At 41.5% G+C, this 17,880-nt stretch overlaps 1 protein-coding gene across 1 annotated transcript; it reads left to right on the top strand.

Annotated features, from left to right (window-relative positions):
• Positions 1–10,977: 10,977 nt before the first annotated feature.
• On the top strand, positions 10,978–15,362 carry LOC129120141 (uncharacterized). The gene is made up of 3 exons (XM_077176628.1): positions 10,978–11,012; positions 12,153–12,296; positions 14,297–15,362. The coding sequence occupies exons 1-3, from the start codon at positions 10,978–10,980 to the stop codon at positions 14,694–14,696; spliced, it is 579 nt and encodes a 192-aa protein (XP_077032743.1). The 3' UTR covers positions 14,697–15,362.
• Positions 15,363–17,880: the final 2,518 nt, after the last annotated feature.

Below are 17,880 nucleotides of genomic sequence, written 5' to 3'. Positions count from 1 at the left end.
AAAGTGGAAACACTGTTGCACCCATGAGGATATGGGATTTACATATTCTTATCACTCAACCTACAATAATATACCCTAAACAGGCTGGTTAATTAGCTGGGGGAAAAAACAATTTCCTCCTCTTCCTGTAATACTTAGAGTCATAGAATTATGATTTAGACAAATTGTCTATTACTGATTTCTGCATGCTGGTTTGGTTTTTTTTTTACCTGCATTAGGAGTGTCAGAAAAAATGCCTCTGGTAATGTTTGTAACTTACAAAGTCTCAGATGTGAAGCCACAGATTTAATTTAGATGTGCAAAAGGTCTGAGTTCTAGAAAAAAGGAAATTTTTCTTGAGATCTGCAGTTAGTTTTTACTAAAATATTAAGTTCTTTAAACTAAATTCAGCACCAGTAGAAGTTTCATTATTTTACATTTTTTGGTGTTGCTAGGCTTGACTATGATATAGCTTTTCCACGATTAATTCCACATATCCATGAAACACAGGATGCTTATTAAAGCTTGGCTTGAATGGCAGTCCTGGTCAGTATTGCTGGAACAGGACAAAGGTATAAAAGAAAAAAATTGTGTAAAAGGGCTGTAAAATGTTCTTTAAATCAAATAATAGCACTACAACTGGTACAAAAGAAGGTGAAAATATCCTACAGGAAAAACTGGGTGTCTTGTAGGTGAGAATTATACAAATGGAGTATCATAATTAAAAGGTCATATATTCAATGACTGATATGAATTTCTGCAATAAAGTCATGGCTAGCCAGCAAAAAATGTCAAAGGAACATTAAAAGATGACTGTAAGTGATTTGTCTATGTGAGACTATGACCTATTGCTATGCAAAGGCTGTGGAAAAGGTAGATAGGGATATTTCCCCTCATTCTGCCTATGTAGCTGTTCTGAGGCATACCACTAACTTAAAAAGTGGTGCAAGGAGCTTATTGAGAAAATCCTATGAAAAGCTGGTCATGACACTTAAAGAAAGACTGAACTCTCAAGGAACTGCTTTTAAAAAGACCTAGAATGGTGCCTGGTGGCAGGGAGAGAGAAAACTAAAAAGGCCCAGTTGGCTTATCTTGGTAAAACTAAGGCTGAGTAAGTGTATGAGCATTGTCTCTAATCAATATACCAGGAACCAACTTTAGAAATGTTAAACAAAAAAAAAAAATCAGCAACAGAAAACATGAATAAAAGAGGACTGCAGGACAGACTCTGTGTAAGTTATAATGTTTCCTCCCACAACTAAGATTTATGCTTTTTTCTGATATATTCACACAAAAAATTCTAACTTGCAGTGCAATGACCAGGTTGTTCTATGGTAACATACATTTATGGATCAGAAAATTCATGTATCTCACCAGAAATTGAAACAACTCTCAAAAGATCAGAGATAAGCAATTTTATCCTGCTACCTATTCCCTCTATGTTTCAAATCAAAGATAGCAGATGACCCAGCTAAATATGGGAAATTTAAATACCGAGTAAACATCCTAATAAATTGCCTGCCAGCAACCATTTAAAAAATTATTGCGCTTGGAAACACTGAAATCACCTATGTTGTCAAGAAAGCAAAATTCATTCATAAATGATTTATCAACTCTTAATCTATCACATCTATTATAGATATTAAATAATTTTTCTGGGTTTTACATATTCATATATTATACACACTTTTAACTGATGGAATTCCATAATTTCAAAAAGATGGAAATTACTTAAAATCCACATTAGAGTAGTATTAATGTAGAAAAAAAATAGGACTTTTTAAGACCAGCAGTAAATGCATTCCTAAAGGAGCCAATGGGCAGAAAGCCTAGTATTTCACATTTCTGTAGTAAACACCGTAATGAGGTCCCAGTTCAGGACAAATATTTATAGAACTGCCTTACACACTTGCTAATCCCTTCCCCCATAGTAGTCACAGCACAGCTCTTCATGTATAATGGATGGCTCTGCAAATGTGGATGAAATTCTTATGTCTGTGTGTGAGAGACAATAGCTTTCAGAAGACTGTTAAATGATAGACGAGACCTGAAATCATCATGAATAAAATAAAAATTAGTAATGAATTCATTTGGTTTGAATATTTATTTTGATATCAGTTTATATCAGACAAAAATATTAAAACCCTCTTTCCCAAAAAATATCTTGAGTAGAGAATACACTCCTATGCCTTTCTTTACTTACAGAGTTCTTTGTGCAAAATAAGGTGTTTAACAGAAAACAAAAAGCCTGTTTTTGTCCAAAAGCTTTTTAACTATTCTGGCTTGTACCTGAGTGCCTGCTTTTATTTCTTTGCTGTCAATGCATTTTTAATGTTTTTAAATTGCCTTGTTCTTACTGACTTAGGCTGAAATTCTGCTGGCACCACCATCTGTAAAAGGTTGCCAAATAGTGGTTAATTTGCCACTGCTGATTTCCCAGTGGAAGAGACAGGTTTTCCCAAAGTAACTTTATGCATGTAAAAGCAAGAGGTCAGGAAAATCAGGAAAGTGGGCAATTCAACAGAGCTAACTAAGTGGAGTAAAGTGAAGAAATAGATATTTTTGGTGTAGGTGCAATAATCTTCTGCCAGGAAAGCAGAGACACTTCTATTTCCTCAGTCTATTCCTATTATGTTTCCAAAGGATGAGAGTAATAACTGTCTCATATCTATGGCAGTACCGGTTATTTGCCATACATGGCCACAAACCAGCTGATTGTAATTGATTCTAAGTCTTTATAATAACTTTTTTTTTAATTGGAGTTATTCTCCAGTCTTCCTCTGCGACTCCATGCCAGAAAATTATTTCCTAGATCTTAGGGCTGTAAGGGGACAGAGATCTAGTTAGATCCCATTGGCCACAAGATATTAAATTTTGTCCATATAACCAGTAGGAAGCCTAAATATTTTAGACTAAGTTCCTGAAACTGAGCTGTGAATCAGAACCAGGGTATGCAACTTGAAGATCTGCTTCCAGCAGGGAACTGATTAGGCAAGCTGCACATAACTGAACAGGAAAAGAAAATCATATCCCACACTGAAACAGAAAATATTTCATGGTAACAAAAAAATATGGCAATTAATAGAAATCCAAGTATGCAGATAACTTTAGTTGAGGAGGTAAGGAAAGTCCTTTCTCCTGCCTTATTTCATAAAGACTCATGTTCTACAACATCAGAATTTTCTCTGAAATTCCTGATGATGTATAGCTTCTTTCAGCCCCCACTGATTCCTGTAAGTTTTTGTGCATTTAAGAATTCAAAGAGGCTGTGGTGGGTTGACCCAGCTATCAGCCAGACACCAACACAGCCACTCACAAAATCACAGACTGGCTGAGGATAGAGAAGACCTATGGAGGAAACCTGGTACAAACGCTCTGCTCAAGCAGGGCCACCTATAGCCTTTTTCCCAGGATGGCTATTAAATATGTCTTAGAAGGGAGATCCTAGAACTTATCTGGGTAAACTGTGCTAGTGCTGAGTCACCCTCACAAATAAAAAGTGTTACCTGACTTTTAGAGAGAGCCTCCTTTAGGAGATTTTAGTTTATGTCCGTTGCAGCTTGCCCACAGTGCTTGGGCACTGCTGAAAAGAGCCTGGCTTCCTCTTTACACATTTCCTTCAGGTATTTACATACATTGATAAGATTCCTCACTGAACCTTGTCTTCTCCAGGCTGAATAGCCCCTGCTCTTTTAGCTTTTCCTTATAGGAGAGATGTTCCCCTCTCTTAGCCATCTCAGGGGCCACCTTTGCTGGACTATCTACAGTATCACTACTCTGAACACTGGGTAGCCCAAAACTGACTGAGATCACACTCGCTTCCATTTGCTCTGGAATGGGGAAAAAAGAGAAAGAGGTCAAGAAATCTCATTGATCAAGATAAAGTGAAGCAAAGGATGTACAACTGAGCAAAGAATGAAAAAAGTCACTTTTCTCTACTTCTTATTAACACACAGTTGTCCAGCCACATCTGGGAAAGATAGACCTCTGTATTCACAATGGTTACCTGGAAAAAAACTGTAACCAAACATATACCCCCACATCCCATCCTTTCCTTGAGCTTTTATTGTGAGGGATGACATCATATGGAATGAGATGGGATGGGATGGGATGGGATGGGATGGGATGGGATGGGATGGGATGGGATGGGATGGGATGGGATGGGATGGGATGGGATGGGAGACTTTAAGATAACCCTTTGATCACGTTGGGTCCTGGTTTTGTCTCTTCTAGTCTTTCCCACTCCCAGCCTACTCATGTGGAGTGCAGTGTGGGAGAAGGAGAAGACCTTGATGCTGCATGAGCACAGTTCAGTAACAGCCAAAGCTCTTAACTGGTGTATTTTCAGCACTGGTTTAGGCACAAAGCCAAAATACAGCAGCATATGGGCTTCTCTGAAGGACATTAATGCTATCCAACCAAACCCAGGATCAGTTGTAAATGGAGAGACTTTTTACATGATCATTCTTGAAACCAAAGCATGAAATAAGGGAAGATAAACAAGAGAAGGGGGAGTTATAACATGTTTATTACATAAATGAGTGCATTTTTCCTTAATATAAATCTGAATTCTGTGGGATTGAGAACATTGTGAGGAATCAGACCTGATTGCAGCATGGAAAAAGACACAAACATCTACAAAGGTTACAAAGGTTCTAGTAGATCCTGAGAATACTTACCAAAAAAAATTCTTCCTCCGAAGTCCTGCTTTTCATTCTGACCTTCACTTACCTATCTGATTTCAAAATCAAATAAGCTTATTAAAGTGTTTGACTACACAAGACTATTCTCCTGGTATTTATGCTTGATTAGATATGACTGGGCAAGCTCACAAATAAAAATCTAGGTTCATGTTTACCTATTGCTGCTGGGAGCCTAAAAGTTCCTGACACAAACACAGTCTCTAGAATTAGACATTTCAGTAGCAATCATAGGGAAATTTTGCAAACTGACCAGCCAGTTTTTTCCTTTTCACCCAAATTCTGATGACTAAGGGCAAGGCCATCTAAGTCTCATCAAGAAACAGATGCAGACTGAATCATCAACCCCATACTGATGCCACTGCATTTCCTTTTGCTTTTTTATTTCCTCCATTTTTATTCTTCTAAAGTCCTTTCTTCTAAGCTCAAAGTGTTTCTTTTACAGAGCATTATGACATGACACTCCTAGGAAATGCACTTGTGATTCTTACCTAAAAAGTGCATTTCTGATTGCACTTTACAATGAATAGCTGCTCTAATATCACAATTTATATAAGAACGATTCAGCAGCACACATTAAGACAGGTCTTTAAACTAAACTGAACCAATGTGTGATTCAGAAATTTAGAACCAATTACAGCCTCTCTATATTAAAATCTGGTGCTTGGTCATTAAATGAAATATTTTAGTCTGACAGAATTGATGGAATGATCTGTTATGAGCTGTGTATCCTCTCATTTGTGACAGACTTATTTTGCACACCAGAGAAGTCTTGGCTTGTAGATTATGGAATTCTTAGTTCAGGAAACATGAATGGAGTAGTGTCAAATATAAATTTCTGTTTTATGATTAATGAAAGAAAATTAGGTTGAATAAAATTAACTATCAGTTTTAAGGACAAAAATATGAGTCTATTACAAATATAAAAGCTTGCATTTTGTGAAACAGGTTTCAGCATTATATGTGAAACCGTAAAAAAATTAGTGATCCTATAACTGAAGGCTCTGCCACGAGTAGAGCAGACAAAGAGCCCAAAATATATTGATTTAAATTCCTATATTTTAATAACTGTATTTTCAAAAGTTATTCATATGTGGTTTGCATTTGTTTAAGTGTAAATTATTTTATTTTTCCATACCTTTTGTTGGTACCTATTGTACCAACTTTATAGCTACAATAATGATCACTTTGGGGACTGTCATAGATCCAAAACCACTAAATCAGGGAAACTACAATAATATTATTAAAACACATGTAATTGACATTTGTACATTTCCTTTTTTTCTCTCATTTGTATATTTTATAGGTATGTTTAATTTGAAATGTCTAAATCTTTTGAAAACCACTTAAATTCAAATAATTTTCCACATCTTGCTTTCCTTTTTCTGGTTCTTATAAAGAATGAAGTTAAACTTATATCTCTAAAATTAACCTTGAACTAAAAATATTTCTTACAACTAGTGGCAAATTGTAAAAGTCAGAACTTCATTAGATGAAAAGTACCAGTACCAAAGAGGCAACAATTGTGCAGTCAGTAATTCATAGGGTTGTTGTCAATTATTTATGAGGTAATGTAAGAATAACAGTGGAGAGAGACAGAAATTAAAGCAAGATGTGAAGAGAAAATTTTTCAGTTTCTGCTCAGTGTAGCACTGTTCTTTAGCTAAAAACTGTTAAAGAAACTTCCTCACAATAAATAACTTCCACTGTTAAAAGCTCTCTCTGATGCTGGAGATTCGGATGAAGTAAATGCTCCTCTGACTCAGTACAAAGACAAAAGACACTTGAGTCAAACCTCTCCCTTTAATAATTCAAAGGTGTTCTCTTTTATTTAGAAACAGCTCTTTCCTTTTCTAAAATCCATCTTACAGGTAATGTTAAAGCTGTTTATCTAAATACTGCAGCTTTCTATGGAAGGTTATTTAACTCTTTTCCTGTTACTACTGTGAAATACTCATAAACAACCATTGCTACATGTAGAATGCAACACTATGTGTTTCCCAGATAGATTAATTTATTTAAGAGGAATAAATTAGAGGAATTAATAAATCAGATCCTTCAAAATGGTACTTATTGAGACTATTACAGGTAGATATGATTTATTCTCTTTTGATTGTAGTCTGCATCAATTCCTTCATGTAGGTCCAATAAATACCTCTGTCTGGAAGGTCTGACACAGTGTGAGGGAGAATAATGAAAGCACATGTAGGAGCATGAGATCATTGCTCATAAAGTGAAATTTGCCTGCTTATGGAATGAAAATAAACATGTAAGATTGGGTATCTATCTTTTTGTTTAGATCAATCAAGCTCTCAAACAACCAAATTCACATTTAATTGGAAAGAATATGAATAGATAGTTGATGATAGTAATTACATACTGTCATAAGCTTACAGTTGCACTCAAGTAGGATATGACATGCAATTGATATTTTATGAATACAGTTTGCCACCTCTGTGAAAAATTTGAAGGTTTGGTTCATTGTCAAACACTAGTCTTTATATGGTGGCCTCTGTGTTTGTGGAGTTGCAACCATTACACAACTCTGATATTGATGGACCAATTTAAGTATCAAAATATCAATCTGTAAATTCTGAATGTGGTAGGCATTCCTTTTTTCCTCTTTATATTTTCTGGTCTTCATTTAAGTTTCTTTTAAATTATGTAGTAATAATACTATGTAGAAAGATTTCCTTTGAGGCTACCAAATTGCAAGCATCTTACAATTGAAAATCATCCCAGCTGTTATTCTTGACCTCTTGATAAATGTCCCTTAGGGGTCTGTATTGGCACCAGTGATATTTAATGTCTTCGTTAACAACATAAAGGGATTGAGTGCACCCTCAAAAAATTTGCTGCTGACACCAAGCTGAGTGGTGCAGATAACACTCCTGAAGGATGAGATGCCATCCAAAGGGACCTGGACAGGCTCGAGAAGTGACCTTTGGGAATTTCACATGGTTTAACAAAACCAGGTACAGGGTCCTGCACCTGAGCTGGGACAACCCCAAGTATAAACACAGGCTGGGGGATGCACAGATCCAGAGCAGCCCTGCCAGGGAGGATTTGGTGATGGTGGTGGGCGAGAGGCTGGACATGACCCAGCCATGGGCACTCCCAGCCCAGAGAGCCAAAGGTGTCCTGGGCTGCATCCAGAGCCCCGTGGGCAGCAGGGGAGGGAGGGGATTCTGCCCCTCTGCTCTGCTCTGCTCTGGTGAGACCCCACCTGCAGGGCTGCAGCCAGCTCTGGGGTTCCAGCACAGGAAGGACATGGACCTGCTAGAGGAGGGCCACCAAGTTGATTAGAGGGATGGAGCACCTTTCCTATGAGGAAAGGCTGAAACACCTGGGATTGCTCAGCCTGGAAAAGAAAAGGCTTCAAGGTGACCTAATTGTGACCTTTCAGTACCTGAAAGGGAGCTTACAGGAAAGATGGAGTGAGACAATTCACAAGAGCATGTAGTGACAGGACAAGAGGAAAGGTGTCAGACTGAAAGAGGGTTGGTTTAGATTAGATTTTTCACCTGTGTGGGTGGTGAGGCACTGAAACTTGTTGCCCAGAGAAGTTGTGGAAGCCCCATCCCTGGAAGAGTTCAAGGCGAGGTTGGATGGGGCTCTGAGCAACCTGCTGTAGTTAAAAGTGTTCCTGCCCATAGCAGGGGGATTAGAACAAGATGATCTTCACTGTTCCCTTTCAACCCAAACAATGCTATGGTTTTATGATTTGGCAGTCACATGACATTTAAAAAGATGTGTCAATGTGAAATGCAGTTTCTCTTTGTTGCTTTTCCTGTTCAAGACTAGTAGTTCATGTTACAAAAGCAAGAAATTGAAAAAATATATACCTGAAAGTGCTCAAAAATGGAGGAGAAATATTAAGTTCAATGTCTGTACTGCAGCTGAGGCATAGAGACTTCCTTTCAAAATTTCTAAGTTGTATATATATGAGAAATAAACTCTCTGCATTCATTTGTGGGGTATGGAAAGAGGAGTTTGAGAATCCAGAGTCAACTATCTACATTGTTGCTCCACACATGAGGGTTTTTTCATGCTTGAGCTCCTGTTTTAATTTGGGTTTAGGAAAAGGTACCAAATTAATTAAGCAGGAGCATAATACATCCCTTGAAGAAGGCAGATAGGTTGAATACTTCCATAGCAGTCATTCTTAGGACAGCAATTGCTGCTAATGAACTTTGAGCTAAAGAAACCTGATAAATACCATGGCAAAGTAATTTCTTTCCACTAGGGAATTATTTACACCTCCTGTCTGCTTTTTGATCATTGCAGAAGTAAAAAAAAAAGTAAAAGGAGAATATAGATACTGAAATTTCTTACATGTTTTTCTTACAAGTTCTTTTACTGGAATATAAGTAGCTATCCCAGGATATACTGTTACATATCCAGGATTCCTGCCCACTTCTTATAGTAGTTAATAGGAAAAAGGGAGAGTCGTATTTATAATTTTCTCAGATCCTTACAAGAGCTTTTGAACTTTTAGAACTCAAATATTAGAGACCATCTTCTGCAAAAGAATAAAATTTCAAAATCTACCAGGAGATTATTAATAGCAACAGACTAATTAGACATATAACAATTAAATATCTTTTTATTAGGCCATATTAACTGTTAGCATTGAGAGGCCACCAGGTGAAACAGTCTCTGACAAAATCTTTTGTATTTTTCTGAAGTGATTCTTCTATATTTTAAAATTAATCTGATGGAGATTAAGAAGAGTCAGGTTAAACATCTAAGTGAACAGTTTCTCTATCTTTGTAGTAAGGATATCATTGGGTCTTCTACAAATTTACTGGAACTTTTCTGCCCTTAGAATATGTTTAGGTAGCTTATTCTCCAGAATTCAGCTGATTTCAGTTATCACATTCAGGGTCATGCTTTCTTGCTAGTTTTCACCAAAGCAATTTTCACATTACGTATTTAATTTACTTTGAAGCCTGGCTGGGCTAATACAATGTTTGGTATTAATGGTTAGAGGCTCCATCTCCCATTGATCTTATGAATTAATAATTTCAAGTCTTCTGCTCACACTTTAATTCACATAGAAAGGTAAGAATGCTTTTTGAACCACAAATAAGTGTACTGCTGCTTGCCTTTTTAATTGGATTGTATTTGGAGCTGGTGTACTACTACAGAATATCCCTAGGAACAATGATAAGCTTTTTCCCCTCATTACTCAGAAAATATGTACATATTCATTTCTGAAAGGTTGTACTATATAAGCCATAAAGTTTCAAATCATCTGACAGTTAGTCTAACAACTACCACAGCAGGACCATGTGCCAGTTCTCAGGAATACCAATATTTACTGGTCAAAAATCACTCTTAGTGTGTAGAGAATGAGCAGCAGCATAAAAGCTTTCAATTGCTGTCCACTGATTTTTCCACTCCGTTTTTCTTCCAGAGACAGTGACTTAGCAATAATGAGTGAAGATAATAGATATTATGGCAGGCAAAGCTGATAACTTACAGCTTTGAGTTTTACTATGGAAATACAAGTAAATAAAACATTTTTTATATTTTTTCTCCCCTTTCTGAATATCACAGGAAATGATTCAGCTGTTCCTGAACCAGCTCCCAGAAACTGTCAGGTCCAGTGCTCCATCTCCTCTGCCGGGAGTTGCCATGGCAACATCTTCAGCTGAACTAAAAGGAATTACAGATAAATACTTATTTATTTTTTCCCCCTGGCTCCCCCCTTCCCCTCCTCTCTGTGCCAGTTCAGAAAAAGTGTTGCTCTCTAATCTTTGGGGCACTGAGAATCGGCATTGAGACACCCAGCTACATTTGCTCTGTTTGTTGCATTTGAAAAATCTGTCCTAGTTCCTCTCTGTCTCTTGGGTGTCTGATTTATGACATCAAACCAGAAAAAAAAAAGGCAAGAGACTTTCAAGAGTGGAAGTTCTTGTTGGGGGGAAGACGCTAGCCCAGAGCTGTCTTCAGTTGCAGTGCTTGAAAAACAGCATATTTAATTGCTTTTTCTTCTTTGACTGCAATTTTCCAAGGAGTGTGGCTATAATCCTTAAAGATAAGACATCATACATGAACAGTGGCATCTAGAACTATGACTGCAGAATATTTGCAGCTGCTTGGATTTGTGTCAGTGAATTGCACTCTGATGAGATTGGTGGTTGCTTTGGCCACATTTGGCAGCTGATAAAGGTTTATAACTACAGCAATTATCTGTGAGAAAATAAGCTAGACCTAGGTGAATTTAAAAAAAATGCAGAAATATTATCAAACTGTCACTCAAGAATTAACTAACTTTTCTTTTTTTTGCAGCATGCAGGCCTACTGGAAAGAAAAGCACAGTGACAGGTATGTAACACCCAACTCTTGCTCAGGCTGTAATTTCAGTGAGAGCATAAATGCTGGGTGCTCTTGCACAAAAATGGAACCAGTTGCTCATAGTTGCCCTGCTGCCAGCTGGGGTGAAATCCAGGAGCATCCTCTGAAAACACACTCAGCTTTGAAGAGATCACATATCCAGGAAGAACACAAGCATGGCCCAGACCATGGAAAGGACCAAAGCTATCTGTGTCCATGGTGTGAGAACAGAAAATTATCCTCTTTCTTTCTTTTTGGGTCTTTTCAGTCCTGCAGTGGACTTCAGATTTCTGCTCTGCTCCTGGGCCAGGGTTTACTTCAAAGTGGTATTTGAAGATGTGAGGACAGATTGCCAAGACTTAGATGTGGAGATGCTTAAGCCATGATCTGTCCTTCAGAGAGCTGGAATCCCAGGTTCCCAGGTTTCTGCAGTGTGGTCTGGAACAACCAACATCAGGGACCATATTTTGCTGAATCTAGTCTATGCTAACAATGAGGATGATTCAGGCTTATGTTTCTGAGAAGTTACTTAGATGGAAGGAGAGGTTATGCAAGAAGTAGCCTTACATCAGAAGTAACTCTTACATCAATTCCTGAGACCCAGAGTTTCATTTTAAAAATTATAGAACAAATAGGAAAACAGAGTATCATCAGTACTGTACCATCCTTCTCTGCAATGTTTCTCTGTGATGATGCTTCAGGTAGCTGTTTTCATCGTTCCATTGGGTGCTCAGATGTAACTCTCACATCCCCCACAGATTGTGTGTAGTATAGGGATGGCAGCAACAACTTTTGTTGACCTCAGCCTCCAACAGACATGAATCCAAGCACATATATTTATTCACATATATATTCAGTATTAAATTGCTGACCTACAAAGCAATTTAAGATGACAGAGCCTGGAAAAGATAAATGAAGAATTTTGTAATATATATTAGAAATTGCAAAAAAAGTATATAATCAGAGTGGTAGCATCTACAAGTTTTTGTAGAAATTTTAATACTTTCAACTTAAAAGTATACCTGAAATGGGACTGCAGGAACTGTATGAAATAAACTAATTTGTTGATTTTGTTTTTTTAAGAACTCTTCCTGAAACTTTGGTAAGGTCTGGAATTGCTTTCATCCCTAGAAAAGAGCTTCTGCCATCATTTGTTACCTCAATGGATAGTATGCCTCTCCTCTTTACCTCTCTAAAACCAGTGAGAACTTGTTTTGGAAGCAAGCCTACGGCAAATACCAGACTCCAGAGACCTCAGCTGAATCCTGGAACTTGGTAAGTAGACTTTCTCCACCACTGTTACAAGGAATGAAGAAATATTTTTTTGTAAAATGAATGAAAACCACTGCTGATTTAAATGTTTCAGAAATTCTGAAAGAAGTAGTAATATTTGAGTCTTTTCTTGCAGGAGAAGCATTCAGTAAATCAAATATGTGTATCCAGTTCATACCATAGCTTAGCTGTTTATGTTCTAATTACATAAATATGATCATTAATAATCTTAAATTCAGAATGTCCCTTTCTTCAAAGGTGTGAAAAAACAGCCCTATAGTCCAAGTTATCTTCCTTGTTAAAACAAAAGGTGAATGTGTCCCTAACCTGATCCTGCTTTGAGCATCTTAAAAATCTCCCTTGCTTCTTTCAATACATTTAGTGGCAAAAGCAATTGTGCCTTCAAAATCCTATACAGTTGTTTTTGTATTACTGTTCCGGCTTTGTATTTAAACTAATTATGAAGTGAAAAACTGGTATAATCTCTCATGGCAAACAGTTTGCTTTTTAATTATGAAGAAGCATGTCACCTAACAAAGTTTCACAGGTGAAGGATCTCCTCTGATCCTCCACAGACTCAATGTTCTGTCTGTTCCCATTCCAGTTAAAGAGAGCTCTTGGAATGATACAATACATTGAGGTTTTCCACTTCCCTTGATAACTGTTGTGGAACAAAGACCTGCTGTGGGAAGAAGATTCAAAAATAATAATGTGATGATAAAACAGATGCTAGCAGTGCAATAAAGATCTCATGTACTCTGGATCACCAATAATAATGATGGATGTCTGTGTGATAGGAACATCTCACCATCCTATGTCAAACATTCTGCTTGTCTCATAGTGCATATAATCGAAATTTTTTCTCCGATATAGTTCACTCAAAGTTCTTATATTATTCATGTATGAGCACTAACTGGAATGAATCAAATACTTTCACACAGTAATAAAACTAATGAATCATGCAGTAAGGTTTAGGTACAAGAGTTTAAGCATGCTAACCAGTTACCATGAATCAGCTGTTTCATGAGAAGTATGCAAAAATACACAATTAAATGTCTATACAAATTTAAACCTTTTTTACAGATTCCCATAGAATATGTTAATTTAACTTTTTCAATAAAAAGTATCTGATATACTTTTTTTTCTTAAAAGAATATATTTTCAACTTCTTTTTTGAAGGAACTCTAAAATTAATCTAAAGTCTAAAATTTCTTTGAGTATTACCCTGAATTTCCTTAGATATCATGTTAGAAGGAATTTCTTTTCTTTGTAGTGTTAGTAAATACAGCATTTCCAGAACAAGCACACTGCTCTTTCCAGCACCTAGCCACTGCTTCTGCATGTAACATGCTGCATTCCTACTTCCACTGGTTTATTTTGAAGAGTATTGCCTTAAACATTTTCGATTTCAGTAAAGGCAATCCTGCATTTTCACTCATATGGTTATTTTTAACAAAAACTATATGGTTCACTCATATAGTTTTTGTTTAAGATCTCTCTATATAAACTACAATGTATTTAGTGGCATCAAGTATTGAGGTTTAACTTTCTATAACATTTAATAGGGAATTAAGATGGTGAAAGAATCTGAATGCTTATGAACGGAGTTTATCCATCCCAAACTTAAAAAGTCCTCTTAAATAGACACTTAAATAGTCCTTTTATTCCTAAATTGCCTGTGCATTATATACATTTTTTAAATAAAAGAAAGAAAAACAATTTAGTAACACAAGACACTTAGATAACACCAGAAAATGTGGATATATATTGGACATAAAAGGAACATTTCACTAAAAGATAAAAAAAAAAAATTCATAAATGCATTTTTCCTAGTGATGTTTTCAAATTTATGTGAACCAACAAATTTTCTACTTTTTCTTTTATTATTTGTAAGATTTTTTTCTTTCCAAAGTCAAATGAATATTAACCATTACCGATATTTTTGATTCCAGGAGAAAATTATAAGTGAGGTGTTTCTTTTCTTCTCGAAAATTTATGTCTAGGGCAATGGCAGAAGTTTCCACCAAGAGCTTCCTGAAAGCACAGCGATGCTCCATCCCTACACAGGGACAGGAAGAGGGCAGGACAAGAGACCACCGTGGCCTAGCAGTGAGCTTTGGGTGTGCCGTAAAGCAAAAGAAGCAGCAGCGGCAGCGGAGTGGCTGGGACTCGGGAGCGCGACCGTCCCAGCGGCCGCAGCGCTGTCAGGCAGCGCCTGCACGCTGGGCACGCTTCCGGCAGCTCTGGTCTCCCCAGAAGCGGGGAATCAGGCAGCCCCTGCCTCAGACCCAGTCAGAAACCCAAGCAAGTGAGACCAGAGGCAGGGGCCCCTTCCCATCCCTCTGGGGCACGGCTGCAAAACAGCCGCTGTGTCTTCCTGCGCCTGTGTCTGGGCTGTGCTGAGCCCAGAGCCAGCCAGCTTGGGCTCTGCTGTGCCAAGAGCGTTCTGGGCAGTGTTATAAACAAAAAATATGTCAATTTTTTTTGTGAGAAAAAGGTTACAAAAACTAGTCAGACCAGTGTTGCTGCTAAAGTGCTTCCTGTTTGTTATGAGAATTACAAGTCGTTGTCGTTAATGGTTCTTTTTTGTATCAGTAAAGACCCTGGCTAGGGCTAAGTTAATGGCTCTTCTCCCGAGACAGTGAAGGGAGAAGACCTCCCCAGACAGTGAGGAGAAGGGACGAGAGGTAGGAGGGGGGCACGCAAAATAACCTCAGGACCAGCGTGCCATGAGAAACTACTACTCCAAACTTACTGAGAAGACCGCCAAAACAACAAGCCAATATAGAGTTGGGAAATTGGAGTGATGTCTGGGCATGAGGAACAGAGTGCTGAGCCTGCAGAGATGCTAAAAGCCTTCATTGCCCCTCACCCTGAGCAAGAAAATCTTCTCAAACCCAGGACATGGAGAGAGAAGCTGTAGAGATCAACATCTGGATCACGCTCAACAGGCTCCGACGAGGACTGGACCTCTAGTTCTGCTCCTCTGAGTCACCCTGGGAGAGACAACAGAGACTGCAGACCCATCAAGCTTCTCAATCTTATGCTGATCAGTTTTATTAAAGGCATTAAAAGGAGAAAAAGTCTCCTGCCCTTCTTATTTCAGGCAGGCAGGTGGGAGCGTTGCGTGCACAGTGGGGAAGGGGCTCACGAGAGCCTCCTGCGGGAACAGGGCTCCGCTCCCTGGCTGGGAACAGCCTGGTTTTGCTGCCGTGAGCGCAGGCAGGAGTTCAGGCACTTGAACAGGCAGCGGACACCTCTTGTTTCTAGGGGGCCAGGGGCTGTGCGCCACAAGGGGCACGAGGAAAGAGACTCGGGAGAAGGACGATGAGCTCGAGCTGCAGTGCCTGTGCTACAAGTGCAGAAGTAATTCAGCCTTGCCAGGGTTTCTAAGGTGTGTGTTGGTGTTCCCCGGGAAATGGACACATCTGGGGAAATGGACACATTTGGGGAAATGCCTTTGGAAGAGAGGGGCTTGCTTCTCAAGCAAAGTGCTTCCCCAGGAGCCCCCAGTGAGGTAGGTGCAGCTGTCTCCCTTTGGCTCCCTGCCCCCCTTTCGTCCTTGAGGCCCCTTGCACTTGGCTGAGGGGCGTGGGAAGGGAGAAGGCTGTGAGAAGCAGCTTTGGCATCTGCCTGGGCCTGAAGAGACCAAGCCAAGCACCAGTGGCAGCAGGGTGTGTCCCGCCCCTTTCAGCACAGGACAGAGAGGGATCATCTCTGTCCAGCCAAGAGCCCCAAATGCCTCTCAGAGAGCTGTGAATTCAAAGGCCTTTATGCACACATTGATGCCATCTTCCCTATCTGCTGTGTTTGAACTCTTGGCAAGAGGCATTTGCCTCTTGCTTGCTGGAAGCTGCTCTGCTCCAGGGCCGGCACCGAGCTGGGCTGTGCGGGCACCGTGGAGAGTCCTTCCCCGAGCACTTGGCGGGTCGTGGTGTGTCCAGGGCTGTGTTAGACACTCGGGGCAATGGATTTCTTCCAAGCGGGGGCACCTAGGGTGGGGAGGGGGTGGCCCTGGGGCACGTGGAAGCATGTCCCTTTGTGACACGGTGCAGCAGGGTGACCGTGGAACCGAAAGGGACAGCGTGTCTGAGCAGCCCTTTGTGACACACGCTGACATAGGGGCTGGCACGGTGCAGCCACGCCACAGTGCTCGGTGCACGCGACGGGACAGGAGGTGACAGAGCGGTGCTGTGAGGTGTCCCCACACAGCCAGCTCGTTGGTTGCTGACCCAGAGCATTTCCGAGGCGTTCCTCCTGTGGCTGGCCTCACGGCCAGACCTCGGGATTCGGTGACTCGGAGCTTTTCCGAGTCATCTCCCATCCCTGCGGCCGGTGCCCTCGTGGCCAGGCCGTGGGACTTGGTGACCTCCATCGTTCACCAGGAGTCTCCTGTCATTGTGACAGGAGACCTCGAGTGCAGGACTTGCTGTCCTGTAGCCTTCCTGAGGCTCCTCTGTTGCAGGTGCCCGCAAGGCACAACTGCAGCATTCGCTGACTCTGGCCTTGGCCGAGGCATTTGAAAGTGCCCTCAAGGTCAGACAGCGGGATGGCGGGCAGACTGCTCAGCCGGTTCAAGGGGCTTCGGGGCAAGAACAGCAAAGGCCCTGCAGCTGCCCCAGCGCAGCAGCCTGCACAGCCGGAGCAGTTGCAGCCGCTGCAGGATGGTGAGTGGCAGAGCCGGGCCGCAGGGCCGGTGCCTGCAGCCGGCCTGGGCCCCATCCCATCCCATCCCATCCCATCCCATCCCATCCCATCCCATCCCATCCCATCCCATCCCATCCCATCCCATCCCATCCCATCCCATCCCATCCCATCCCATCCCATCCCATCCCTGTTGACACGCCCATGGACAGGATGGGACAGGGGCTGGGGCTGCCTCCCCGTTGGCCATGCTCCATGCCCTGGGCACCCGGGGGGCTGTACCTGCCTGGGGAGCGCAGGGCTGGGCTGTGTTCTCCAGCCTCTCCCGCAGCCCCTCAGCTCTGGCTGTGCTCGCTCTTTGGCAGATGCAGCCAGGGACCGGACTCAAGAGCAGGAGCCCACCCGTGGCCGCTTCCGGAGAGCAGCGCAGGTACCTGCGGCCATCCCCACCTGGGCCGGGCCTGCTGGCACTGCTCAGCCGGGCCCCGCGTTGGAGCAGACCATGGAACGTCCCTCTCTTCTTCCCGCCCTTCCCTTCTGTTGCAGACACTGCGGAGGTTCCTGCGCCTTCGGCGCACAAAGACCAGCGGCCCTGCGCCCGAGGGCACGGCCGAGCCCGGCCCTGCGCCCGAGGGCCTGGCCGAGCCCTGCCTCGAGCACGAAGGCCCGGCCGAGCCCGGCACCGCGCCCGAAGGCCCGGCCGAGCCCGGTCCCGCGACCGAGGGCACGGCTGAGCCCGGACCTGCGCCCGAGGGCCTGGCCGAGCCCTGCCTCGAGCACGAAGGCCCGGCCGAGCCCGGACCTGTGCCCGAAGGCCCGGCCGAGCCCGGCCCCGCACCCGAAGGCCCGGCCGAGCCCGGCCCCGCGCCCGAGGGCATGGCCGAGCCTGACCCCAGGCCCAGCGAGCTGCGGGCAGAGGCTGCTTCCAGCACTGCATCCTCTG

This window comes from Agelaius phoeniceus, chromosome 4, assembly GCF_051311805.1.
Source record: "Agelaius phoeniceus isolate bAgePho1 chromosome 4, bAgePho1.hap1, whole genome shotgun sequence".
NCBI lineage: Eukaryota > Metazoa > Chordata > Aves > Passeriformes > Icteridae > Agelaius > Agelaius phoeniceus.
The sequence above is the reverse complement of the archived record's forward strand: the minus strand, read 5'-3'. Positions and strand labels throughout refer to the sequence as shown.